At 44.4% G+C, this 27,148-nt stretch overlaps 1 protein-coding gene across 1 annotated transcript; it reads left to right on the plus strand.

Annotated features, from left to right (window-relative positions):
• The first annotated feature begins 261 nt into the window (after positions 1–261).
• PTGR1 (prostaglandin reductase 1) lies at positions 262–19,440 on the plus strand. The gene is given in 14 exon segments (XM_037374379.1): positions 262–875; positions 877–913; positions 2,873–2,918; positions 3,597–3,656; positions 4,883–4,926; positions 4,929–5,044; positions 7,772–7,775; positions 15,022–15,131; positions 15,410–15,468; positions 15,470–15,551; positions 17,117–17,160; positions 17,162–17,217; positions 18,241–18,380; positions 19,315–19,440. Coding segments are annotated over 14 exon segments (972 nt in total). The 5' UTR covers positions 262–806; the 3' UTR covers positions 19,420–19,440.
• The last annotated feature ends 7,708 nt before the right edge of the window (positions 19,441–27,148 follow it).

Raw genomic sequence — 27,148 nt, forward strand, 5'->3', positions numbered from 1 at the left:
ACCTGCTCTGTTGATAAAAGCAGATATCTTCACCTTTTAGGAGGTCTGTGTGGCTGGGGGACTCCAGCCACTGAGTCAAATGCAGAAGGTTATTGACTGACCTTGTCAGCAGAAGGCATGGTTTCCCACCAGCCTGCTCTAAGTATAAACTTATTTTTCTTTGGCCTTATTCATGTGCTTGCTTATAGGAAGGAAAAAGGGTCTGTAAGGGTAAAACAAATGCAAGTAATTTGTTTCCATCCTGTATGGAAAATGCTGGTGACAATATGCTCCTAGCTCCAAGCCCTTAGCTTAGCAACTGGAGAAGCGTTTTCTTTCAGCAGGGTGTCACAAAAAAAGGTCTTTCTTTCCTTTGTATTTCTCACTTGCACTGTAAAAAAACCTGTCGAAGTTCAGGTTCAGTACTCATCCCATGTAACTGGGACACAAGAGTAAGTTTAAGTGTTTGGGTTTTTTTCCTTCCAGGTTTTTTTTTTTAATCTCCTTAAACTAGTAAATTTTCCCTCTTCAGTTTCTTTAGAGCGGGAGCTGTACATCTTCCTGGGGCTGACTTCACACACCAGGGCTTGCTGCCAGCAGGCAGGGCAGTCCAGCAGGTGATAGGAAGCTGTGGGTTGTTTGGACAATGAAAGGACTTTTCAAATGTTTTCTTGATCTGGCAATACTGCCACAGGATGCAAGCAAAGGCTGTCTTGTGTGATGGCATGTTATCAAGATACCGTTCTGCTTTGTGAAATCTAAACTAGCCCTCATGAGCAGCCCAGCACTGTTGGGCATCTCTTTGGCTGTGCTGTTTGCTGTGCAGGATGGTGAATGCCAAGGTGTGGGTTCTGAAGAAGCATTTTGAGGGTTTCCCCAAAACCAGCGACTTTGACCTTGGAAAAGATAGAGCTGTCAAACCTAAAGGATGGAGGTGAGAGGAGTGCCACCTGGGTTTTTTTCCAGAGTTTGTTGATTGATGAGGAACGGCTGTCCGTCTGTAGAACTGTTTGTATGTTTCTCTGGCTTGGATTTTCAAAAATGGGTTAGCACAGCTTGTGACAAGCCATGCACCTTAGGCAGAGAAAGGCGAATGCTTAGGAACATGTGTGCTGATGGGTTTGCTGGGTTTTAAGGCACTTGACTTCCAATAATACCCTTAGAAACAGCGTCTGAGCTCTTCTAACTCAAGCAGCAGCAGCTGCAGCATGCTTTTCACAGTCTCACAGTGCCTAATCACACATGGTGCTCGGTAGCAAAGGCATTAGAATGTGTTTGCAAATAAAGCTTACTGGAGAAAATTGCCGAAGCAATAGGCCCCTGAAACTGACCACCACAAGGAAACAGAATTTGTTTAATTTAGAAAGAGAGATGTGAACCATGACACAGAGGAAACAAGGTAACTGTAGTAGAACCCAAACATGCTTCACTGATGAAAGCTTTTCATATACTTCATCCTTTTCATATACTTCATCCTTTGGAGAAAGCTGGGCAAGATATCAGCCTCTGGGAGTAGGTTTTCATCGGAGTTTTCCATGCTGATAGGGAAGGTATTGAGGATAGTGCCAGGGGAGAGGAGAATGACTGGGGTGGGAGTGAGCCTGCATCTTGGAAGCTTTGGCAATGAAGTCAGTCTTTCATTTTAAGAAGCAACGAGTCAAGACTGCTATCCATATTCAACATCTATTTTTTTTACCCCAGTGCTTGTCTGTTATATTTGACCTGTTGTGACAGCAAGAGAGAATGAATAAAAAGAGAAAGAAATGCACATCCTGTGTTCCTCTCTTTTGAAAAGGGTAGGGAATATGGTAAGTTATTATATGCAAGAGTTGTTGATAAAAGAATGAACCTTGATTTTTGACTTCACATGGGCATTCAATACCATGCTGTCTTGAACCTCACCCCACCACTTGTCCTTTACAAAATCTACTCCAGTTTAGCAGGTGTGCCAAAGAAATTGCATTGAAGTACTAGTTCTGTTTACAACTTAAAGGTTTGAAAGGTGATTTCTTCATATATATACTTTCAAGTGTTTGTGTAGCATGTACACTTCTATAGTGTTCAGATGCACTTAAATATTTCATGCCTGTGGGTATTTAAAAGCATGGAGTCATTTCCTCCTTCCCATTTTAATTCCTACTACAAGAAAAGGCAAAACTTCATATTAGAGCAACACTGTTAAAGGAGATGGCCTTTCTTGTTATGTTACATTGCCTTGATTATGCTTCCTGCTTACTCTGAATAATGGGAAAATATTTATATCTGAATATATTTCTAGCTTGTATTAGCTAGACCACTGCAGCACAGGCAATGGAAAGTATTTTTAGGTGGAGATGAACAGCTGAAACTGCTGTGTGAATGAGAATTTAAATTAAAATTTGTTTAGCGATGTCTTTCACAAGAAGTAGTGGTATTAGAGACAGTAAAGGTGGATTAGGCTACCTAGAAAAGAGCCTAATGCTTTGTTACAGCAGCCACAGTCGTGGTTTTATTTGACCGGTGGCAAGGTTTCTTACCGCCCTCTGCTGGCTGAACCATGGGAAGGCATTTTATATATGGGTCGAAGTAAGTTAGTGATTTGCTTATAGGGGCTGGCCTCTTGAGCCTTCTGGGGAGAGAGGAGACAGGTAAAGAAAAATGGGGTTGAGAAGAAGCTAGCCTCCTAAAGAGACACTACAGAAAGTGTCTTCTGTAACAGCACAGCAATGATCCAGACAAAGCTGATGAACATAGTAGTGGCTTCTGGTAGTTTTTTCCCTAAAGGATGATGGAATGAATATAGGGGTTTTGAGCTGTCAGGAATTCCTGTTGCTTTTGTTGAAAGACTGACTTGTGGAAACTATGCTTTACTGCACTGCTAATGCCCAGGAATTTGCCTTGTCTTTTGTTGCAGAGTTGCTGCTTAAATAGGTGTTTCTCAGTGTTGATACTTACATGAGGTATTTTTCTTCTTTTTAAATTGCTGGCTAAGATACCTCATTTGAACCCCCACTTAAACCTCAAAACAACACGTACTGGGAGCACCCCCTGATGCCAGAGTCCCTGGTGCCTTTGTCTGCTTTTGATAAAACTTGTGTAAATTACACGACTCCCAGTATGGAGCTGTGCCAGATTTAGCCAGGCATTGGGATAACAGGGCTGCAGCCCTAGACTTTTCTTGGACCCTGCTGTTGTTCCTTGTCATGTTTCTTCCACTGGAGTGCGATGGGGTCAAATGAGACTGCAGCCCTGTTGCAGTAGCTGCTTGTATGTGAGGATACATATTCTGAGTAGGAAATTGCTGATATGCCCATATTAATGGGTAGGTGGTAGTTCAAGCACAGGTAGACAGGAAGAAGCCTGGTGGACATTGGTGTCAGAGATAGTTCTTTGAAGTCTCAGCCTTCTTGTAGTGGTGGACCATGCTGGGAAGATTAGTGCTACTGTGACCCTTGTATTTGGTCAAGACAGGGTGCTCAAGTAGCTGGCTAGGGGAAGCATCCAGGTATGTCATTACAATGGCAAGCTCTTTGCAATCTGTTCAAGATCACTATTTATGCTGTCTTTCCAGGTCAGCTACTACTTCATAGTGTATCTGGAACAACATTAAAGTTGCTTACAGTAAACCATCTCTGCCTGTGTTACAGTCAAAGAGACATGAAGGAAGGGGGCATAATGATAGGCACACAGCTTGCCAGATAAGAGCTTCAGTTCTTGTTATCCATACACATGCAGATCTCAAAGGAATGTACTGACATTTGAGACATCTGCAGCCTGCACTGACTATTCTTGGCTTGAGTTTACATACTCACGCAATTCTGTATTCTTATCTGTAATTGGTTAGAATGTGTTTTTCCCTAAGAGCCTCTTTTGCCTTCTTGGAGAGCATTAAGTCCTCTGATACAAACTATATGTTATTTTTGGCAATAATAAGAGAAATTTTTACAAGCAGAGGTATGAAGGTCTGACTATTTTACTTGCCATGTCAGCTTCATATTTTAAAATCTGATGTGCTAGTAATTGCATGCCCTAAACCATGCATGCTGCCTACCCCAGTTGAGAATACCTCATCATCACCTAAGATACAGCTCTAGCCAAACAGTTATCTAACCTTAAATCCATCCTTTCCTGAGGTTGTGGTAATTTAGCTACACAGATGTTTGCCTTTTTCAGCTTGTCCCTGCTGTGCTGCCTCCAGGTTTCTTCCCAGAAACCTCTGTGGCCTTTGACTCTTGTGTTTCCCTGCAGTAACACTGAGAGTTGGGAAAAATGAACAACCAACCAAGTCTTCTGAACAAAGGCCAACTGTTTCCACCATTTCAAAGCTGCTTACCTACCCCTTCCCGATGTAGTTTTCCTGTTGGGCTAAGAGAGTTGAATTTTCATCTGGAATAGAGACACGGCAAGTATGAACTTCTCCCTATTCTTAGATACTGCTTTCCGTCTGGTTTTGTTACCTCAAGAGGTTCCATCTTCAGAATCTTCAACATTTAAATGAGGTGCAGGTGTCTGAGAAGGGAACTGCTTGTTACAACCTAACTGTGACTTCCTTCTTTTCCACCCTTTAATCCCGCATCCCCTTTCCTGCCTTCTAACTCACAGAAACCTAGCCTGAATTCATACCAGACCAGTGTTAGTAAAAAAAAAGTCAGCATCCATGTGGGAGCATTGGATTTGTTGTGGGCAGGGCTGAGTCTAGAATCATCTTGTCAAATATCCCCCTGGTGATGGGAGATTGTGGACATTCTAGAAAAGACATCTGAAGCCTTCAGCATCTGTAGGTATGGGCTAGATGTCCTGACATGAAATACTTCTTTTCCCCTGCACCACAGGGCAACAGGAATAAAGGAGGAAAGAGCCAGTAATACCTTGTCTCTGACAAGGTATTATTATTTTTTTTTTGTTTGTTTCTTCTTTTAAACAAGATTGTAAAGAGCAAGAATCCTGCTTTCACCGTGGGGGCCTTTGTTGTGGCTGGAGGACTCATTTCATCTCTGATGGGAAAGACCTACAACTCCTTCCTTCCAGTTGGCTGGAATCACTCCCCAAATCTCTGACCGTTGGGGTGGTTGGCATGCCAGGGTGAGTTTGGAGATGCAAAGGCAACTATCCCCTGGATTTTGCTGTGCAGGATGTTTCTGCCTACCTGTATGACCTTTCCCCCCTCATCTCATTCCACCAGCGTGTTGTCTGGTCACTCTGATAAAAAAAAGTGTGCTTCTGAATGCCTTTACCCTGTGAAGGGCCTGAAGTTTGGCCCATCCTCTAGATCAGAGATTTGCCTTGGAGATTATGGTGCCTCTTGATGCCACTGTGTAGATACCACTGTATATGCATTTATGCCAAAGTATTCTGTTAAGGGAAGGTTGCTGGCTCAGCAAAAGGCCTTAACCTTTCGATCTGCTCAGGATTACGTTGAAAGACTTTTGCCATATGAGGGACAAGATGTCTGAACTCCTGAATTACAAAACTCTGATTCAGTGTTTAGCTGCATGTTAAACAAACCTGTGCCCAAGGTTTGGGGCAATCTGACCCCCCCCCCCCCTCTACAGCTGTTAAAAGTGACAGATGAAGGGACTTCCCATCAAGGGAGCGAGCCCGGGGAAGGACGAGAAAGACAGTGGATGGCGAAAAGAGTGCCGTTATCTGAAGCTCTGCAGAAAGAAGCCTCCGAGGGAGGGAGGGAGGTCTGGCTGCAAGAGGGGACAGGCTGATGGAGCGCTGCAACCCACAGAAAGCTGGTTGAAAGTGGGACAAAGGCAGCTGTGGTGGTGGGAGATCGTGACCTCCGACCCAAAGAGCCCCCCCGAGGGAGGGCAAACCCTGGCCTGGGGAGCACGTGCAGGTGGTGACAAACTCCAGCAGCGCTATCGGAGGGTGCACGCCGGTTCGCATTAGAGGCGAGAAACTCGTAACCAGCCCTGTGTGTGAATGGAAATGCGTATGTAATGTACTAGCAATGTGCAGGTACTCTGCTGCGTATAACGTGTATCCTCGAGTAACTCGCAGAGCACGCTTGGGGGAAACATTCCCCCGTGCTCCCAGCGCTGTAATAAAGACTGCCTGTCTTCTAAAACTTCAAATCCAGTCTTAGAGGGTTTCTCTCCATGAACAACACTATGGTTTCATTTTCTGGTGACCCAGATGGGACACTGCTATTGAGCATCAGCGGATCTGTGGGATCACAGGAATTCCAGCTGGCACCAGTTGTTAGGGATTCTCAGGGAAGACCTCTGATCCCCGGACCAAAGGCTCCAAAGCAAAGTTCCCTGGTAAGATGTAAGGCATTATTTCTGGGCTGGGATACCTGCCCATAAGGCGAGCTGAAAACCCCGCTGAGCTGGGTTATTGAGGGCTTTCCTGGAAATAATCTGTCTGGTAAAATTTCTGCCTGACATACATAAGTGTATATATATATATATATTTTTCTGTCTGATATAGCGCACTCTGAATATATTTATATACATGTATATTGTTATAAGATTTTAAGCACAATAAAAGAAAATGGGCACCCGTCAGTCTAAAAGGCGTATTTTACAGAAATCTCCATTGGGATATATTTTGGGACACTGGAAACAAACAGGGGATTGCTCTGGGGGAAATGTTAACTAAAAGCAACCTACTTAAATACTGTAGGCAGTGGTGGCCGTTGTATAAACTGGATGACAAGGAAAAATGGCCGATGAACGGCACTTGGAAGTATAATACAATGTTATAGCTGATGCTGTTTTTAAGGCGAGAAATGAAGTCAGATGAAGTTTCATATATATGCTGATTTGTTTTTCACTTTAAAGAACCACCCTGAATGGCAAAAAGAGCATGGTATAAATTTAGCTCCCAGTGATCCTTTTGTCTTAGCTTTGGAAGAGGATAAGAACAGGTCTTTGGAAAGGTGCTGTTCTGCTTGTTGGATAGGACAGAGATGTTTATATGAACAAGAGGAGGAGGATGATACTGAATCAATGAATGCTCCTGAGAGACATTTTAGACCTAGAGATGATGGGCCTGGCGAAGCAGGGAAACACTAATGGGTAGTGATCAGGAGAGTGGATAAGGGCTGGGGGCAGAAGGTTTTAGCCCAGTAGCAGGTCAAACATGGGCCAAACAGAAGTTACACAGGCTCCCTTGTGCCAGGCCGTGGGAAGTGAAGGACCCATTACAGTCAGGGTCCCATTTTCAATAACAGTCTTGGATAACCAGTAAGCAACCTCTGGAAATTACATGGATGACTCCAAGAAAGTGGCTAGTGTGTTTGAAATGATGGTTAAAACACAGGATCCAGACTGGAAGAGTATAGAAGTGATAATGCAGGTTTTGTTTGGTAGTACTGAGAAGGAGATGACTCATCGAGCAGCTAGAATACATGTGGAAGCTCAGGTTAACTCAGGAACCTTACAAGGAACTGTGGAGCATCATTTGCCTTCTGTTGATCTGAACTGGAACTAGAATATTAACAGACTCAGGCAAATTTTGACTCAATATCAGAAATGGATTTTGTTTGGAATTTGAAATGCTGTGCCTAAGGCAATAAACATGTCTAAATTGCGTGAGGTTAGGCAAGATAGGAAAGAGTCCCCACAGATTTCCTGAATAGAATGAAGGAGGTAACCTGCAAATATACAAATATTGACCCTGAATCAGAAGAGGGACAAAGTCAATTAGTCCCTCTATTTGTGGGGCAGTCCCCAGATGATATTAGAAGAAAATTTAAAAAATGACAAGGAAATGATGCTCGAGATTGGGGAAGGTTGTTGCATGTTGCTTGGATTGCATATAGAAATAGAGACGGTTGAAAGGAAAGAGTAAATACTAGACTGGTGGTGGTATTGGAGGAAAATACTAGGATCAGAGGAAGGGGCCTTGGACAGGGTGGGCCACCAAGAGGCAGTCCCTGGCCTGGGTCTTGGCTAGGTGATAATCAGTGCGCATGGTGCAAAAGGGGTGGACACTGGAAACAGAAGTGTCCTCTTAAGAGTCGGACCCCCGCTGCAACCTTGCTCCCAGTAAGCCAGGAATGAGGGGAACTGGAGGAGTCTCTCCTAGAAGAACCTCTGCTTCTGGGAAATCAAGAAATTGAGGTTTTGGTAGATACTGGGGCTACTTACTCTGTTCTGAACACTTTAGAAGGGGATCTAAGCCATAAGAACATAAACATTGTTGGTGCGCCAGGGACCTGTGAAATAGCCAGTTTTTAAACCTTTAACAATGAAGTTGGGAAAACAGTGGGTTACTCATCAGTTTTTATATTTTCCAGATTCTCCAAAACCATTACTAAGGAGAGATCTACTTGAAAGACTGGAAGCAGAAATCTGATTTAAAAGGGGGGAAATAGAAATTTTAATTCTAGAAACTAAATATCTTGAGGCAGCAGCTTTGTTGTTACAGGATATGTCCCCTGAAAGGAACAAGATAGCCCGGGAGGCTGAAGATGCTGTGATTCCTATTGCATGGGCTGGAGAGGTCCTAGGAAAATACAAAAGGGCAAAAGCAGTAAGGATTGACTTAAAGCCTGGATCATCCCTGGTAAGAATTAAATTATATCCCCTAAAACTAGAAGTTAGGAATGGGTTGGTACTGATAATTCAGAAATTCTTGAAGTACAACTTGTTGGTGGAATGCAAGTTGACGTACAGCAGCCCTATTTTGCCATTCAAAAAGGCCAACAGTAAAGATTACCAATTGGTGCAGGATTTAAGAGCAATAAATCAAATAATTCAAGATATTTACCCTGTAGTAGCAAATCTGTACACATTGTTAACAACCCTTACAGGGGAACAGGGATGGTTTACAGTTTTAGATTTAAAGGCTACCTTTCTCTGTATTGCCCTGGACATCGGAAATCAGGAGCTTTTTGCTTTTGAATGGGATAACCCAGAAAGAAGAAGGAAAATGCAATACACTTGGACAGTTTTACCACAAGGCTTTAAAAATAGCCCAACAATCTTTGGAAATCAATTGGCAAAAGTGTTAGAAATTTGGAGAAAAGAAAACAATCAGGGAACAGTGCTACAATCTGTGGACGATACTCTGATTGCAGCAGAAACTAGGGAACCGAGTCTTTCCCTGACCCTAAACCTTTTAGTTCCTTGGGAATTAGTGGATATCAAGTGTCAAAGGATAAGGCTCAAATTATCCAGGATTCAGTTATGTATTTGGGGTTTGAAATCCTGAAAGGTCAATTGGGATCTGGACAGAAAGAGGCTGTTTGCCACCTCCTGGAGCCTAAAGCTCTCAAGGAGTTACGGGCATTTCTCAGCGTGGGCAGGTGGTGTCGCCTTCAGACAGCAAATTACGGATTGTTCGTGACCCCTCTGCAGGAACTGTTGAAAACTTCCCACAGTGGGTATACTGACTGGACAGAAGAGGATGGAAAAGCTGTTTTCAAGTGGCTGAAGTGAGCTCTGGTGGAGGCCCCCACATTGGGATTACCTGAATTAGCAAAGAGTTTTTGAACTTTTTACCCATGAGGGAAAAGGTATTGCCTGGGGAGTTCTGGCGCGATTTTTAGGGCCTCAGCAGTGAGCTGTAGCTTATTTCTCCAAACAGCTGGATTATGTGATCTCGAGATGGCCTGGATGCCTTAAAGCAGTAACAGCAGCTGTACTAGTGATTCAGGAGGCCCATAAGTTCACCGTGGGGCAGAAGATTACTGTGTATGTACCACATGTGGTAATCACGGTATTAGAACAAAAAGGAGGACATTGGCTGGCCCCTAGCTGAATGTTAAAATATCGAGTGGTATTAGTAGAACAAAATGACATACGTCTTAAAACTACTTCAGTTATTAACCCTGCTGTGTTCCTTTTGGCTGACCACACGGAAGGAACCCCAGAACGTGATTGTTTGCGGACTATTAGAGGAAGCCTACTCCAGCTGACCAGGTCTCAAGGCTGCTCCATTAGAAGAACCAGATTGGGAGCTGTATACTGATGGCAGCAGCTATGTCCAAGAGGGAAAGCAATTACCTGGATATGCTGTAACTACTATTGACAAGGTAACAGAATCACAAGCTTTACCCCCAGAGGTCTCTGCTCTGGAAGCCGAAATGATTGCCCTTACCAGGGCACTGGACCTGAGCGAAGGGAAATGAGCCCACGTACGGACAGATTCATAGTATGCCTTTGGAGTCGTTCATGCACATGAACCTATTTAAGAAAGACAGAGGACTATTATCTGCTCAAGGAACTGTGATCAAACATGCACCTCAGATCCAGGAATTATTAAAGAGCATTCAAAAACCAGTGGCAGTTGCAATTATGCATTGCAAAACACATCAGGCAGGTAAAACTTCTCTGCAATTAGGAAACCAATTGGCAGATATGGCTGCAAAGGCAGCTGCAGAAAAAGGTATCCTAACTCTATTACCTGAAAAGGAAATAGTCCTGCCAGATGCACTGTTAAAATATGATAAAAAGGATAGTAAGTTAGTAACTAAGTTGCAGGCCAAAGAATGGGTAAAGGAATGGGCAGTTACAGCCACAGAACAATTGTTTCACCTATAGTAATGAGAGAGATAGCCCAGGACATGCATAAGAACATACACTGAGGAACTCGAAATTTAGTGAAAAACCTCTGGAAGACAATTATAAATAGAGCCATGGCAGAGATTATCAGATCCATTACAGGGAGGTGTGAAATATGTCTTAGAAACAATCCAAATACTACTAGTAAGCTGATCATTGTGGGGACTAAGGTAGGAAATTCTCCTGGAGACTATTGACAAATAGATTTCACTGAATTACCCAGAAGAGAAGGATATTGATACATTTTGGTTTTACTCAATACCTTCACTGGATGACCTGAAGCTTTCCCTTGTTGAACCAACAAGGCAAGGGAGGTAGCTAAAATCCTGTTAAAAGAAATTATTCACCAGTTTGGTATACCTTTAGGAACGTCATCAGCTAATGGGTCCCATTTTATTGGCTGGAATCATAAAACAGTTGAGTAAAATTTTGTTCATAACCTGGGACTACCCCACTCCATACAGACCACAATCTAGCAGTAAAGTGGAGCGTATGCACTGTACTCTTAAACAACAACGAGGAAAAATTTGTTGGGAAACATCTATGACTTGGGTTCAGGCACTGCCTCTGGCATTATTAAGAATAAGAAACCAGCCTTAAGGGAAGGGTAATTTGAGCCCATAGGAATTGTATAGACAGCCCTATCAGGCTTCACATACACCTTGTGATATTCATATAATGGGGGAATTAACTTTGAAAACTTATTAGTGTCTTTAGGGAATGTTTTGCAGGAACGTCAGAAGTACGTGACAACAAGTAGACCCTTAGAACTCAATACACTGGCTCATCCTTTCCAGCCTGGAGATTAGGTGTATATCAAGTCATGGAATGCGGAACCTCTAACAGAAAAGTGGAAAGGACCACATCAAATGCTTTTAACAACCTGTATAGCAGTCAAGGTTTGGGGCAAAGGACCCTGGATACATTATTTAAGAATTCAACTAGCTCCATCATGGACAGCAGAACAGCTGGCCCCTCTCAAATGAATAAAATAACGAAACAGGATTAATGAATGAAGTTCAATGAGACAACAGAGAATTATATATAAATTGTTAAATCAACAGGTATAGGCATTTGTAGCACAGTATAGTGTTTTCTATTTCAGTAGTTACTAACAAGTTTTGTTCATCCTGCTGTTGATCAGAATAAGCCTAAGTGAAATACAGGAAAATTTGGTTAGGAAACTGGTGCAAGGGTTCGGAAGAATGAGAAATCTGACTAGCATCACTGCTTGCGTTCCTGTACCTCAGGCTGTGGGAGACCCAGTACCTTGCAGTGTTCAATTTTGAATGGGTAGATAATGTCACCGACAAGGCCTGCAAAGCTGCGGTATCTTATTTTCTTGACAGAAGGGGCCAGTGTCAACAGCAAGGAAGCAAAGTCCTTCAAGATCCATTGATCAAAGGAAATAAAACTCTGTTTTCACCAGGAACTGGTGAGTCTCTGCTCAGTTCACAACCCCTAGATTTAGGAATCGCTTCAGGAAGCACTGATATAGTGCAACTTAAAATTCTGTATAGAAAAGACTACAAAGGAAGTAAAATCAGCCTGCCAGGATGTGAAAACTTAGAGGTCCTCAAAACATGGTCTAAACAAACTGAAGGGCAATAAAGTGCATCTCGTATGTTCAATGGTGTTTTAAACCATGTATAGTGTGACCCTGCTGGAATGGAACTGCACTAAGGTTATTAATAAAGCAAAACTATGATTTTTCAAGAGGGATTCTGCGTAATGAATACCTGTAAGCAAAATCAAAATCAACAAAAATCTTGTTCCCTAGCACTCTCTGCTCCAAGACTTTTAGTATGGGCAAGTGGAGATGGATATTGGACAATTAGACCAGAGCTTACAAAAATAACTCGACCAGTAACCTTAGGTTTACTGACCTTGTGCCCCACACGGAGAGAGAAATCAGTCAAATCTAAATATTGAGGAAAAATTAAAAGAGCTCAAAATGCAGAAGAGCCATAGCATGGACCCTCCACTTTGGTACTAGTGATCTGGGGACTTGAGAACTTGATTTTACCGAGCTTGATGGCACTGGAGAATAGATACTTGCTAGAAAGTTTAACACGGCAAGTTGAAACACTAACTAAAGCAACTGGAAGAGCATTCAAACTGATAGATAAACAAGTACAAGCAAATACCAAAAATACTTTAGAGAATCAGATAGTGTTAAATTTATTACTAGCCAAAGAACATGGAGTATGTGAGTACTTAAAAGTAGACACTGAACACTGCTGTTCACATATCCCACATGACACTGAGGGTCTCCAGAAACATCTTGAGGAGATGCAAAGTTTTGCAAAGGCCAGATGAGAATTATAGGAAACAGCAGAAGGAATCTGGCTTGATGAGCTGCTTCAAGAATTAGGTGGGTGATTAATAAGAAGATGGCTAGCTAATCTCTTGCAAACTGTAATTGTTATAACAATCATTGTAGTATTGTTCATAGCATGTAGCTATATAAAATGGAACCTCCCTGGAAAACTATGTTGTAACATGACGTAATATTACAGTTATCTGATCTAAGTGAGGCTTTTGATTTTGAAAAAATTCAAAGCCTCAAGAAAAAAGGTGGTGGTGGCGGTGGGGAGCTGAATGATGCCACTGTGTAGATACCACTGTATATGCATTTATGCCAAAGTATTCTGTTAAGGGAAGGTTGCTGGCTCAGCAAAAGGCCTTAACCTTTCAATCTGCTCAGGATTACGTTGAAAGACTTTTGCCATATGAGGGACAAGATGTCTGAACTCCTGAATTACAAAACTCTGATTCAGTGTTTAGCTGCATGTTAAACAAACCTGTGCCCAAGGTTTGGGGCAATCTGACACCCCCCCCCCCTCTACAGCTGTTAAAAGTGACAGATGAAGGGACTTCCCATCAAGGGAGCGAGCCCGGGGAAGGACGAGAAAGACAGTGGATGGCGAAAAGAGTGCCGTTATCTGAAGCTCTGCAGAAAGAAGCCTCCGAGGGAGGGAGGGAGGTCTGGCTGCAAGAGGGGACAGGCTGATGGAGCGCTGCAGCCCACAGAAAGCTGGTTGAAAGTGGGACAAAGGCAGCTGTGGTGGTGGGAGATCGTGACCTCCGACCCAAAGAGCCCCCCCGAGGGAGGGCAAACCCCGGCCTGGGGAGCACGTGCAGGTGGTGACAAACTCCAGCAGCGCTATCGGAGGGTGCACGCCGGTTCGCATTAGAGGCGAGAAACTCGTAACCAGCCCTGTGTGTGAATGGAAATGCGTATGTAATGTACTAGCAATGTGCAGGTACTCTGCTGCGTATAACGTGTATCCTCGAGTAACTCGCAGAGCACGCTTGGGGGAAACATTCCCCCGTGCTCCCAGCGCTGTAATAAAGACTGCCTGTCTTCTAAAACTTCAAATCCAGTCTTAGAGGGTTTCTCTCCATGACCGACTTTATGTTATCATTCTGCTTCAGAAGTTGTAATAAGATAGGAAGAGAATCCAGGAGGGGCTGGAAAGAATCCAGTTTAATCTGAATTAACCTCAGTAGAAAGACTCAGACTTCACTGGCACCTGGAGTAGTCTGCTTTTCCTGATTGGGCTCTTCTGCTGTCACCATATTTCCAGAATTGCCCCCCAAATGGCAAAAGACAGCTGTCGTATTGTGACAAAAATAGAGGTCCTTTAAATTGCACTGCAGCAGACAGAGCTGCAGTGCTTCAGAATTCCTGCTTGCTGCTGCAGTGTCTGTCATCTTCTTATGTTTCTTCTCTCTTTCTCTGTAGGTTGTATTAGGAGATCTGGACTTGGTCAGTCTTGTTGACATGGAAGACTTTCAAAATGATTGCAGTATTGCGTGTGATGTAGAACTTCTCAAATTTCATGCATCTTTTCCCAGACAGCTGCTAAATGGATTCAGTTCACCCTTTCAGTTTGGACCACGTGGGAAGCTCTAAGCTTGAATTTAGAAGTTAGAAGAAAAGTTTGTTTGGATTCTGTTCCAGTTGATCAAATTGCTTCAGGAAGCTTGCAGAGCCTGATGTCATTCAGTACTTATGCCATCAGTGAAACATGCCTGAGCTGAGCTTCAGTGGTTCCTAAAACCGATTACCGTTCATCCAGTCTCCAGGAGCAGCGTGTCCATCAGTTCAGCAAGGTTTTGCCACCATTTTTTCTGCCAGCTTTGATTTGTGATGAGTATCATTTAATCTTTGCCTCAATCTGATAGATGCCAGCTGGCTACTGACCTCTGTCTAGCTTGCATTTACTCTCTTTTCCAGTGTGTAACTGACTTGCCACCTTAGAGTTCTATGTGTTTCTCTTCCAGCTAGAAAACTGTTTTCACCTAAAGCAGACTTCTGCCATAACATACTGTTTCCCAGTAGTGTATCTGGGTTTTTTTCTGGGATGACTGTAAAAAAGCCAGATTAAGAAGTTTGGGTTATTTTTTTTATTTTATAAAGAATCAGAAAAACTGAATCTTGTTCTGGTTGTGACGATATTTTAATTCAGTGTGGTCAAGTTGCATCTCTGTGTCTGGTATCTTTTATTCCTCACTTTTATTCCTTTCTTCGCAGCATGTTTTGGTCTGCTGGAGGTCTGCAAGATGAAGCCAGGAGAGACGGTGCTGGTTAATGCTGCAGCTGGCGCTGTGGGCCCTGTGGTGGGGCAGATTGCTAAAACTGGGGTGAGTGGCTTGAATTGCTCATACTTGCTCCTCAGAAGGCTCGCCTGGGAGACAGGGGAACAAGGTTATGGGTGATCAGAAGGGTAAGCATCCTGAAGGCATGCCTTACTGTAAGGTCTTGAGATGGGACAAGCTGCTGATGTCATAGCAAAGCTAGTTAAAATGTTTCCTAGAGCTCAGAAACTTGTGTGGCGAGTACTCTAAGGGTGCAGCACTCTCCAAGTGTCAGCCTGTGTTGTGAGGGGTTATTTGGAAATGTTTTTCCTCTTTCCTTGCAGGGTTGCAAAGTGGTTGGCTGTGCTAGCTCAGATGACAAGGTTGCTTATCTGAAAAGAATAAGCCTTTAATTACAAGACTGTTACATCTCTGGATGAAGCACTGCATAAAGATTCTGATGGCTCTGACTGTTCCCTTGACAATGTGAGTTCAGAGAGAGGGTCCTGCCCTGAGTAGACCATCATTTTCCTTAAGCTATAGCAGGAACTCAGTACTGTATATATCTAATTGAAGACTACACCAGGAACTTATTATGGAGTACCATCTAGCTGAGAAATGGCCTCCACAAGTGTGCTGCTCTCCTGTTCACTTCCCACACTTACTTCTGCAGCTGACTTGGGCAGTAGCAGAACAAAGGTGCAAAGGCAAAGCTGGACTGTTGGCCTTGTTTGTGAATGGAGAGAGAGAAGCTCACCTTCACTCTCTGGAAAGTATGACACATACTGTCATGAGTCCCTGGTCTGTCATAATCCTTTGACCATGGAGGTGAGGGTCACAGTGAACATTTACCTGATGCTGAACAGAGAGAGCTCCAGTCCACTCCTGGCCCCACCTTGGACCACAGGCAGTTCTCTGCTGTTGCTGGAAGGGGCTGAGTGTGGACAGCCCCACCTTACCTGATCTAGGTGGCTACACCAGTACCTGTAAACACAACAGTTGCGAGGCACACTTGTAAAATCGGAGGAGTGGCTTCTGAGCTCTCCTAAGTACGGCTGGGGTTTATGGGGACTGTGGGCTGTTCTCAACAGGCTGTTTGAATGTGATCATCCTGTTTTGGAGGCTAAGAGAGTTTAACAGTATGGATGCAGTCACACAGTGTCAGTTCACCCTCAAGCCAGTACACAAGTGCTGGCTTTTTGAATTTTCTAGTACAACTAATGTATGCATTATACCTGACAATATAGCGCAGGGGTATTAGCTGAGACACTGGCCTAAAATTCTCTGGTTAGCTACTTGGTTTAAAGGGCATCCATCATCACCCCTTTAATAGGTCTTTCAACAACCCATGGGCAATGGCACTGTAGTTCTGTGTGGATTGCAACACACTTGCCTTGTCCTGACAATCAATGTGAGCACAAGGTGCCAGGGCAAAGCGCTTGCCCCTGCAGCAGGAACTCCTGGTTGCTTTGCCTTACCCTTCCAAAATTCATGTCCTGTGCTGCTAAGGTCTTAAATAGGTTTTATGATCACATCCATTCCCTTCCTTCTCACTTCCAATTTTTGTGCAGAGCCCTCCACAGCAGTAAATTTTCTCACAGCTTTTCTCTATTAAAAGCTTCTGAGCACAAGCGTATCTCTATTTGGAAGAAGAGAATCATTAAGTAAAAACTTGACATCAGCATGGTGTGAAGAGGTAAAAGTGCAGAACGCTGTGGGGGAAAAGCAGAGGTGGTGGGTGCTTCTTAGGAGAAGGGAACTAAGGGCAAGTCCTGCCCGATGCTTCCAATCCAAGCTTTGTGAAGAAGCAGATTTGGAATTCAGACTGATTCCCTGTGTCCATAACTAATTTTTAGAACAGTGAGATCTAGCCCTCACAGGTGTTGACTAAGTGTAAGTGTTTCTGCAACCACCAAGTCTTTGGAGTAGTGGAACTCACCTCTTCACCTCTTGATTGAACCTGTTGGTGCAACAATGCAAGGTTGGCAGGTTCTGGCAGTCAATGCCACACTTTATTGTCTGTAACACTGCATATGCTCTTGTTCTTGTAGGTGGGTGGAGAATTTGCCAGTACTGCTATCAACCAGAGGAAGAAATGGAAGGATTGCAGTCTGTGGAGCCATCTCTCAGTACTATGACGCTGTGCCTGCTTTCCTGTGACTAAATTTATTTCCTGTTCAGTGATGGCAGAAAGAAAGACGTAATAGGTGTCTCTTGACATTTTATTGGTTGTTTCCATATGCCGTTTGAATATATGTACGTGTGTACATTTGGGTGACTAACCGCTGCCGCTGCTCTGGGACAGTGGGAGTGTGGCCACACTCCCTGTGTGTGCATGCACTCATCCTCCGTTGTGCACACTCATATCAGATGGAGAACATCAGCTGATTAGAAATGAAGGAGACTGAACTACTGAAAACAGCACTCCCCAGGGCTCTAAGCAGATACAGATCAGTAGAAGACAGGTGTGGTGGCATGATGCCATTTACGCGGTATGTACTTTCAGATGAGAGGATGGATTTCCCTTGGGTTTTTAGATGAGGCATCTTAGGCTTTGGGGTTTTTTCCCCTAAGATTTCAGCTACTGGTGGAACTGCTGGGAAGTGTGGCTGAGATGAATTACTGACTTTCAATAGCACCAAGTTTTCCGGATTTGCCTTCTAGAAGGAATGGGAGGTCTGAATTCTCTTTGACAACTGACTGGCTTTGGACTCCCACATTAGTTTGAAAATGGGACAGGCTTTTGAGAGTGGAGAGTCTATCACACATTTTTATGATTGAGGGAGCTGTTTTTTAATGTGTATAACTTTTTTTGAGATTTAGGAAGAGCATGAGAGCTTGGCAGGCTATCAAACAAGCTGTCAAAATAGGATTTCCAGGATTCAGCTAAAGCCCCTCAGGTGAAGCTCAGGCCACTTCTAAATGAAACTATTTTCAGAATTGTTGGGTGTTTGGTCCCACAGCCTTATGGATCAGGCCTTTGTTTCCCTGGGTGGCTGCCTGTCCATGAATCCTTGGGTTTTTGCTCTGGAAATTCTGTTTGGAAAAAACAGCAGTTGCTTCTGGCTGGAACAGTGATTCAGCAGTCTTTACTGGCTAAAATATCACTTTATACATTGGGTCTTATTTTAAATGAAACTGATATTACAGATGGTGTGATGGTTCCTTTCTCTTGCAGGGCCTTCCATGCAGGTTCCAGTGATCTTCAAAGACCTTTGAATGGAAGGGTTTATTGTGACCCACTGGAATAACTGCTGGGAGGAAAGTCTGAAAGCGCTGCTAAAATGGGTTGTGGAGATAAGGGAGGAAGGGGTAGTTTTATGTAAGGTGTACTCACATCACAGCTTGCCTCTTTGCAAGCGTTCTCTTGTCCTAACTGTTGAGGTGAGGTCCCAGTGTGATACTTTGCTTCCACCTGATTGAATTTTTGAGCCTTTTGGGGTCACTCAAACCATAGTGAACATGCCTGATCCCTTCTGCTTTGTTTGTACTTTGCCTCGTGGACTTAGATATATTCCTGAAGACATGTAGGCTTTGAAAAAAGATGCTTCCAGAGTAATTCAAAACACTTCTCTGGCAATGAAGAGTCATATTTAGAGCAGTGCCTCTATTTCTCATTCAGAAGTCTCCTTCTATTTGTGGTATGAGCAAGGATTTCCATTGTAGTGGTGTGCTGAAATTACTGACAAGAATGGATGTTTTTATGGAATTGAGAGCTGGGCTTTAAAGGGACTTAATGGGGGATTTCTGAAATTTTATTTTTCTAAATGGATGCTGAGTTTAACACTTGATTCATGGCTGTGAAAAGCTTGTGGGTGTGAACACTAAAGGCTAAGAGGCTCTAGCTTTTACAAACATGGGGATTTGGGATGGCTCAGCTTGTGACCATTTGGGTTTGCAGTTCCATACTTCCCTACAGGTAGAGACAGGTCTGGCTTTGTGGCAATAATCCCCTACCTATCCATTCTTCGGGGACCAAGTAGCAGTGTATCTGTCTCGGTGTGTTTTTATAGCAGTGACTTTTGCTCCTTGTTATGACTCCAAGTAGAAAGCTGTGCAACAAAAGCTGATCCTCACAACAGCCTACCTAGTTTTAGTTACCCTGGTGCATGCCAGCTTGCATGTTTCAGATGAAACGTACAAGCTGGAGAAAATCTGGTTGCAATTTAGTCCCCAGAAGATGGTAAAAACTAGGCATCTGGGGAATGAAAACTCAGCAATTTCCTGTCTTACTTTTGACAGGGCAAAGTGAAAGTGCCATGAACAAGTTACTGAAGGATCTGAGAATGTGCCAATGGCTTTCATTGGAATGTTAAAGGGAGAAAGTCTTGGAAAAGCCATTGTAAATGTCTGAAGATTACATGTTCCTGGGAGACTGGCGGAGAATACGATTCTGTTAAGTGTTTTTAACTCACCGATTGAAAGGTATTTTTCAGTCTTTTTGCTGGATGTTTGGTGATATAACTTCTGTTAATAATTGGGCTAGTAGGGGTTAAGTATATGCCCGTTGCTTTGCTCTTGAAGAACTTAAAAGCTGCTACTCAAAGCTACACAAAAAAGTGCCTTAAATCTGCTGAACTTCATCAGAACTGTAACAAATTTAATAGTAGCTTGAACCTTTCCACAAGTTGGCTTGTAGAAAGGAAAAAAATTCTAAAGGCTTTGCCAGCAGATGGCACATCTCATGACTCATGTTTAACCACTGGTTTGGCCCAGAACCTGGCCCAGAGGGACTTTTAACTAATATTGAGGAGCAAAGAACAGGCTACCACCACCTGGGGGGTCCCCAGCTTCCTCCCCCCCCCCCCCCCCTTTCATCAGGAAATGCACATATCTCAGTTATTCTGAGATTATGGGAAGAAAGAATAACTCTGTTAATGGATGCTTTCCTTGTGTTATAGTCCTGTTTGTGGAATGTCCTCCACTACCTTGTGGTTAACACAGAGTGGCTAAAATATTACAAGCACTTACTTATCCCAGCAGGTCTCCCAGTACAGGTGATATAGATAGGCTGCTTATTTCCTTGAGTAATTTGGCCACTGGTGTCCAACTCTGGAGTTGATTTTGCCATCCTGTTCACCCTGGCTTTCCTGGAAGGTGAGATCAATATGCTTGCCCTAGCCATGCTAAATTGGTGACCAGGACCCACACGGCACCAAGCGAAGGAGACAAACAGATTAGCAACAATAAATACCTTAGATTTTTTGAAAAAGCCAGAACAAGCACCTGTTACCAGGGGATATAGACAGGCATTGAAGGTGATCCATCTTCAACGACTGTGGCGGACTTCTTGGTAGTTTTTAGGTCTCATTATCAATCTGTGAAGAGGGATCCCAAGTGGCCTTAATGAGTTGCAGAGAGATGTCAGTCAGAATAATCCCGGCTCGGCCTGCTTTCTCATAAAATACTGACCTGTAAGCTCCCCTCACTGTGTATAGATTTCATACTTCATGAATTGTAGCTGATTTTGCAAGGCTGTTTTATGCTCACAATATAACTTTTTTGTAAAACCAAACTCCACCCTGAACCTCTCAGCTTCACTGGGGAAGGTAGCTATTTCCTCCCGAAAATCCAAGTTCTTTGTTACACACTGGAAACACTGGAAGCATGTGAGTAATGACAGTAATATCCCTTATTGTCTGCCACTGTCTAGAGGTCTTGCAGTAGTTTCTCACTGTGAGCCTGGTTGTTCTCTAAGTTCTAAAGCCTATGGAGAGACAGCTGAATTTTTCCACAGTGTTGATGAAAACAAAAAGGGAGTATTAAAAACATAGTTTGTTTTCTTTTTTCCTTGACAGTCATGGGAGTGAGTGTTGGTAGCACAAGGAAGGATGAAGTTCACAAAAACCCTCTGTATTTTTCCCCTCTAGAGAAGCAGCTAACTCTACGAGTACAGTCGGTGTAATGAAGTTGAACAAGGTGCCAACGCCCAGCAAAAGCAAGCAAAGGCGCAGCGATGTATTGCTGGGACAGGCCCTTTTTGCCAATACATGATCATGTGTGCTTTTAGGCAGAGCACTGGTGGTGCTGTGGAGGTGAAGCTAATCCTCCAGCCAGTTGCACAAGGCCTGTGAGTGGCAAATACTGGCTGCCGACACCCTTCCTCTAACATTATCACTCTGCAGCTGAGCCTAAAGGTTTTCCGGGAAAGAGTGAGCTCTTGGTGGCCCCAGTGGCTGTCAGGTGTGCAAGATGTTGCCTGGGGCTAGGTCCCCAGCACTGCATCGGTCCTCCATTGCATGCATCTGCAAAGGTGAAAAGGCTCTGCCTAGGCTGCAGGGCCTGCAGCTGGGGCTGTGCCGATAGCCACCTCTGGTCTTTTTGTGCTGCTTTTCCTCAGTCCACGTGGCTGTATCTGTTCCACTACCTAAGTACGTTACACTTACTTAGGAAGTAGGCTTGACAGTGGGATTTCTGAGACTGTTTAGGGTCCCAATTCATTGAGGATGTAATGTATGAGAGCAAGAGGAAGAGTTTATTTCATAATCTTAAACGTAAACAGCTGCAGGCTTCATCATCTGTTGACTAAATAGCTCTTTATTTATACGTATCATTACTTCTAGAGTAGTGGTTTAACCACTTGATGCCTTATGCTTGCTTGTGCAAAATGAAACAGGCTCTAGGTTAGAGGTGTTCCAGTAATAAATATTGCAATTTTTGTCTCCTGTTCTGGGGCTGGTGGAATTAACCTGCCTGAGCTCAGGACACAGTGGGGAACAGCCTTGAGGAGCTCTCCATGGCCTGCCACACCAAGGGTGGCCTCAGGGAGCCCTGGAAATCGCTGCAAAGAGCTGTGGGTTGCTGATACCAAGGAGCTATTCCTGGAGTGCATTGATGTCTGCTGAGCTTCTCTCATGGTCATCCAGGACAGGTGTCCACAGGATGGGTCAAGACAACATGGCCCAGCCACAGCATCCATTCTCATTTGACCCATTCCCCAGCTGAATCAAACCCAACTTTAAACCCCCCCCAGCATCAGAGGTGTACCTGTGATGCAGCCTGTATCGAAGCAAGCAAAACATACCTCAGATCCTTTGCCCTCACCTTATTCCCATGTCCCCTGACTGCAGCTGTTAATCGCTCACACCCCAGCCCCCCCCAGCATCAGCTCCAAATACATCCCTCCCTCACAGCTTAGCTTGCTGCTGGCTATTACCTGCAGCATGGGGAGACTCCTCCTGCCCATATCCTCAGCTCCTCATCACTATCTGATCACGGGCTCTGCTTCCTGGTTAGCTGAAAGCCTCTGGGGCCATCGGGCTAGGTGGTGCTAAAACTAACCACTGCATTTCCCTTATTGGCAGGCCTCACAGTTCTGAGGACTGTTCGTGGTGCCAGCCATTGCTCTTCCCCCAGGCTCCTCTCCCAGAGGAACTAAAAACAGATGTGAAGTGAAAAACCAGACTTGATTGCTTCCCCGAGGAAATGCCATCAACTGACTCAGGTGGAAGGGAGATGAACTTGGTCTAAAACTCTTCCTCTGTGGATACAGTTGGACCCAATATCTGGCTTCTCCACTCCACTACAGTCTGTTCACACCTCTGCCACATCCACCCCACCCTCGATGCTCAAGTTCCAGGAGGCCAGGCAGATGGTGCCACATGGATAGCAGGAACCCACCCCCCATGCATTCTCCTCTAGCCCATTACCTAGAGGTACTACCATGACACCAGTGCTGTTAGAGGGAAAAGCACAAGGCATCCCCACAGCCAGTGTGTGTCTAAGTGTATGTATAAACGTAGACAGTCACCGCCACCTTCTGGAGACCTGCATCTGTCACAAATTTGTCTTTACCAGCTGCAGCTAGAGCTAAGGCTTCACATAGCCCCCATGCATTCTTCACCACTTCTTATCTACCAACTTGGACCATCTTTCCCTTTCCAGAAGAAAAACCACATTTCACATGGATGCACTTCCTCAACATCTCCAGAAGAGTTTTTTCCCCCGCAAGTTCCTCTAACTCATCCAGTTGATCCTTACCAGATCTGGAGGCACCTGGCTGGGTGCACTTCTCGTCTGTGTGAAACCTCCATTGAAAATAAGGATGCCACAGTATGGTTCAACCTCAGCACAGCTAAACCGAGTACCGTGCCCACTGCCTCTCCAGAGCTCCTTATAAGACTCTTCTTCCTGCCTTAGCTTTGTGCTTGGTCTTCTGACTGCAGAAGACCCACAGCTGTAGCAGTCTGTATACAAGTTATTGCTTCAGATGAAGAGCAGAGACTCCGTGCCATGGCTAGGCTACTGCTAAGTCTGGTGCCCTCACAGTCCTGCACTGCCTCTTGTCAGTGTATCAGGTTTACATGGGAAGGTTTGGTGTGGGGTGGTGCTGGGGGTCAGATTCCATGAGAAACTACTACCACATCAGACTGAGCCAGTGACAGCCAGCTCCAAGAGACACCAGCTGCTGGCCAAAGCTGAACCCTCTGTGATAATATATTTGAGAAAGGGTCCAAAAAAAAGAAAAAAGTAAACAGAAGCAGCAGGGGGACAGGAAGGAGTATGAGAGCAACAGCCCTGCAGACACCCAGGTCAGTGCACAAAGGGAGGTGCTCCAGGCACCAGAGCAGATATCCACCTGCAGCCCATGGAGGACCCCACATCAAAGCAGGTGGATGTGTCCAAAGGAAGCTACAGCCCATGGACAGCCCAGAGGATCCAGCTCCTGGCAGGACCTATGGACCCATGGGGCACCCACACTGGAACAGCCCATTCCCAAAGGGCCATACCCCACACTGGAGCAAGGGAAGAGTGTCAGGAGGGATGAGCAGCAGAGACAACATGTTATGAATGCACTGCAACCCCCATCCCCCCTTGCTGCTAATGTGTGGAGAAGTAGAAGAGCCAGGAATGTAACTAAGCCTGGGAAGAAGGGAGACACAGGGGAAGGTGTTTATAGATTTGTTATTTCTTATTATCCTACTCTGTTTAATTGCAATACATTAATTTCCCCAAGTTGAGTCTCTTTTGCCTGCAACTGTAATTGCTGTGCGATCTCCCCATCTTTATTTAGCCACAAGCTTTTCTGTAATTTTCTCCCCGTCCTGCTGAGGAGGGTAAGTGTGAAGAGGGGCTTGGTGGGCACCTGGCAGCTAGCCAAAGTCAACACATCAGTCAACCTCTCCCACCCCTCAGCAGAGGTAAGGGGTCAGCACTACAGAGTTAGTTTAGCAAGGATTTCACCAGCTTATTCCTCAAGCCTGTTCCTTGAGTGGCTTGAAGCTGCTTGTCAAAGCATAGCACAGAGCTGCTATGCCACCATTTGTTGGCACTGGTAAAACAACAGTTGTTTCATGGCCTTACTAGATCCAGCTAGTTTTGATGAATGAAGAGTAAAAATTTAAATGTTACAGTTATAAATACTCTAAATTGGAATCATTCAAGGGGAGAATCCAAGTCTAACTTCATTCAGGTTAAGGAAAGAATGGAAAACAGATGGTTAATGGGAATTGAAGTTAGGCTGACTGCTACAAGAGAATACATCGAAGAGATATACAGGTGGCTATGAGAATCCTTGCCCAAGTGCAGGACAGCAGTTTCAGAACATGTAGATGGAGTTAAGGAGTGTCACTGTTTCACTGCAATCTAATCACACACAGCTCCCTCATCCACTCACTGTGACTCCTTGGCCCTCCCCTTCATGATCATTAGTCCTCTCTCATTAAGCCTAGTTATTCTAACCATGTGTTCCAACTGCTGTACTCAAGGAAGTACTTCTCTTCCAGTTGGCCAGCCCACTATAAGAAAGCAACCTATGTTACAGGCCTGCAGACAGAAGTATCTTGCTCTGCTGGTTTGACAGCAAAAGACAGATCCCAACCATTTCACAGCCAAATGAGACTGCAGTCATTACCTGAGGGGGGAACTTCTTCCTGAAGCCCTTACTCCCAAAGAAACCTTTGTATGTTATTTCTTCTCTGCTATGTACATCAAGTTGTTTCCAAACAATTATGTCCGTTGGTCATCTACCACCTCCCTCTTGCAGGCATCCTTCCAGGTTACTGGGTCAAAGCAGTCGTTTCTGTTCATGCAAGCAGCAGAGTTCAGCAAGAGTGACTCTGCTGCACTACTGTCTGGCATACTGCAATACTGATCTCAGTCCTTCACAGGAAAAACAAGCAAGCAAAAAAACCCAAAAAGCACACACACAGAGCCCTCCAGGGTTTTCCTTAATAACCTGGGCCACATGGCAGGGCATATAGCCCAAATTTTTAGCAAGGCTACTTGCACCCATTCCATTTCAGGCAGAGCACCTATTTACTATATCTAGGCTTTGTTAACTGCTGAAACCCCAAGTTCTTTCCTGTTGCAAGACTCGGGCCGGTTCCCATCCCAAAATGGTGTTCTCTCCCAGCAGGGGCACTGTTGCTGTAGGAACTAGGACTCCTTGCACTTCAACTAGGTATAATCATTAGGCTTTGCTTTGAATGACCTGTAATGACAACGACCACCTTCACACACTCGGGTTCTGGCATAACTACACATTTGAAGGTAATACACTTGGTAGTTCCTTTGAAGGGAAAGCTTACCTAACACACAGATCCTCCCTGTATGTTCCTCAAAGAGCCTAGCCTTAAAGAACATTTCCTTCCAAACAAGGCTATGCAAGTTATTTGCAGGCACGCTATACCTACATGCCAGCTCTCGGAACAGGAAGGTACTGCAGCACAGGATACCAGTCACTGCACTTGAAAGAACTGCTCTGCACCCCTGGTTTCAGCACAAGATCCTGTTAATCCAGCCTTTCTGATCTTTCCCAATCCTATCCTTAACGTATGGTCACTTGTCACCTGGATCTTTCCAGGCTACTGCAGAGTGGCATCTTATTAAGGGAGTAAACAAAGTGCGAAGTCAAACTTGACACCCAAGGAGCATTTCCCATTAACTGCATCTCTCCCTGCTGTAATCAGTAGCAACCTGGTCTGGCCTCACCTCAGGAGAAATACTGTATATTGCAACACATCTTACTAGCTTCATTATTTCTTAAAGATGAAACTGGATGTGTTAGAGCCTCCTACTTAACTTCACTTTCTTGCTCCCAGCTACTACCCAGACAGAATAAGTAGGCCACCCAGAAACTGCTTTTAAAAGCAATGCTTATTGCAGGTGCTGTAATGTTAATGGTGCATTCTTGCTCCAGCTTCATTTTATTCTCTCCCCATGAACCTGTCCACAGTACCACTTGGGGTTGTGGTTTCTCACCTGTGTGAACAGTCCTTTAAACATCCTGCTGCACTCCCAGTCAAACAGCTAGAGCTACGCAGAAAACATTTTGCATGTCCTTCTCATTGCATGATTACAAACAAATCAGAGCTTACATCCAAGATCCTTGATGGCTCATCCTCAGCTAAAGGGTGTGGTCACTTCTTGGACAAGAAAAATCTTGTTTCCAATGCAGAACATGCATAGCAAGCTGGCAAAGGCCCCCAATCCTCAAGAGCCAGGAGATTCATGCATGCTGGTGAAATGAGTGTTAGGCTGAGTCATACATGAACTCCCTACCACAGAGACAAGAGGTTTGTTCATTCCACGTCGTCTGCCTATGTAGCAGGAAGTCTTGCTTCTTCATCAGTGATACTCAAGGAAAAGCGCAGCTCACCTTCGCCACAACCACAGCACTAGGCATAGCTGCTAGCTACAGCCCTGCTTCCTTATTTACAGAGTTCTTATCCCAGGTAAGACCCAAGCCAGCAAGAAAGCCACTTTGATATGGTGGAAAAACAATGCAGTTCTCAGCAACACCAGAAAGAGCAGCTGAATGGCACAGGGGCTGGCAGGTTAGCATTAGACAACCTTATGCAGGTGTTGGGGACTGCAGAATCCAGTTTACTGTCCAGCATGTGGAAGTCAGTATGTTCTCAGAATGCAATAGTGCAGTCAAATTAAAATGACAAGAATGCATAAATTGAAGTACCTTGGGCTTAAGACACTATGTGTTCTGCCTCTTCAGTCACACGTTCCAGACTACTGCCTAGGAACAGAGCAGCCCAACTCAAGAGACTAAATGTATTTTGCTACTAATAGAACCAGAAGGCATACCAGTGGCAAGGCAACACTGGAAGGGTAAAAGGGCATCAGCTCCA

The sequence above is a fragment of the Falco rusticolus genome, chromosome Z, assembly GCF_015220075.1.
Source record: "Falco rusticolus isolate bFalRus1 chromosome Z, bFalRus1.pri, whole genome shotgun sequence".
Lineage (NCBI taxonomy): Eukaryota > Metazoa > Chordata > Aves > Falconiformes > Falconidae > Falco > Falco rusticolus.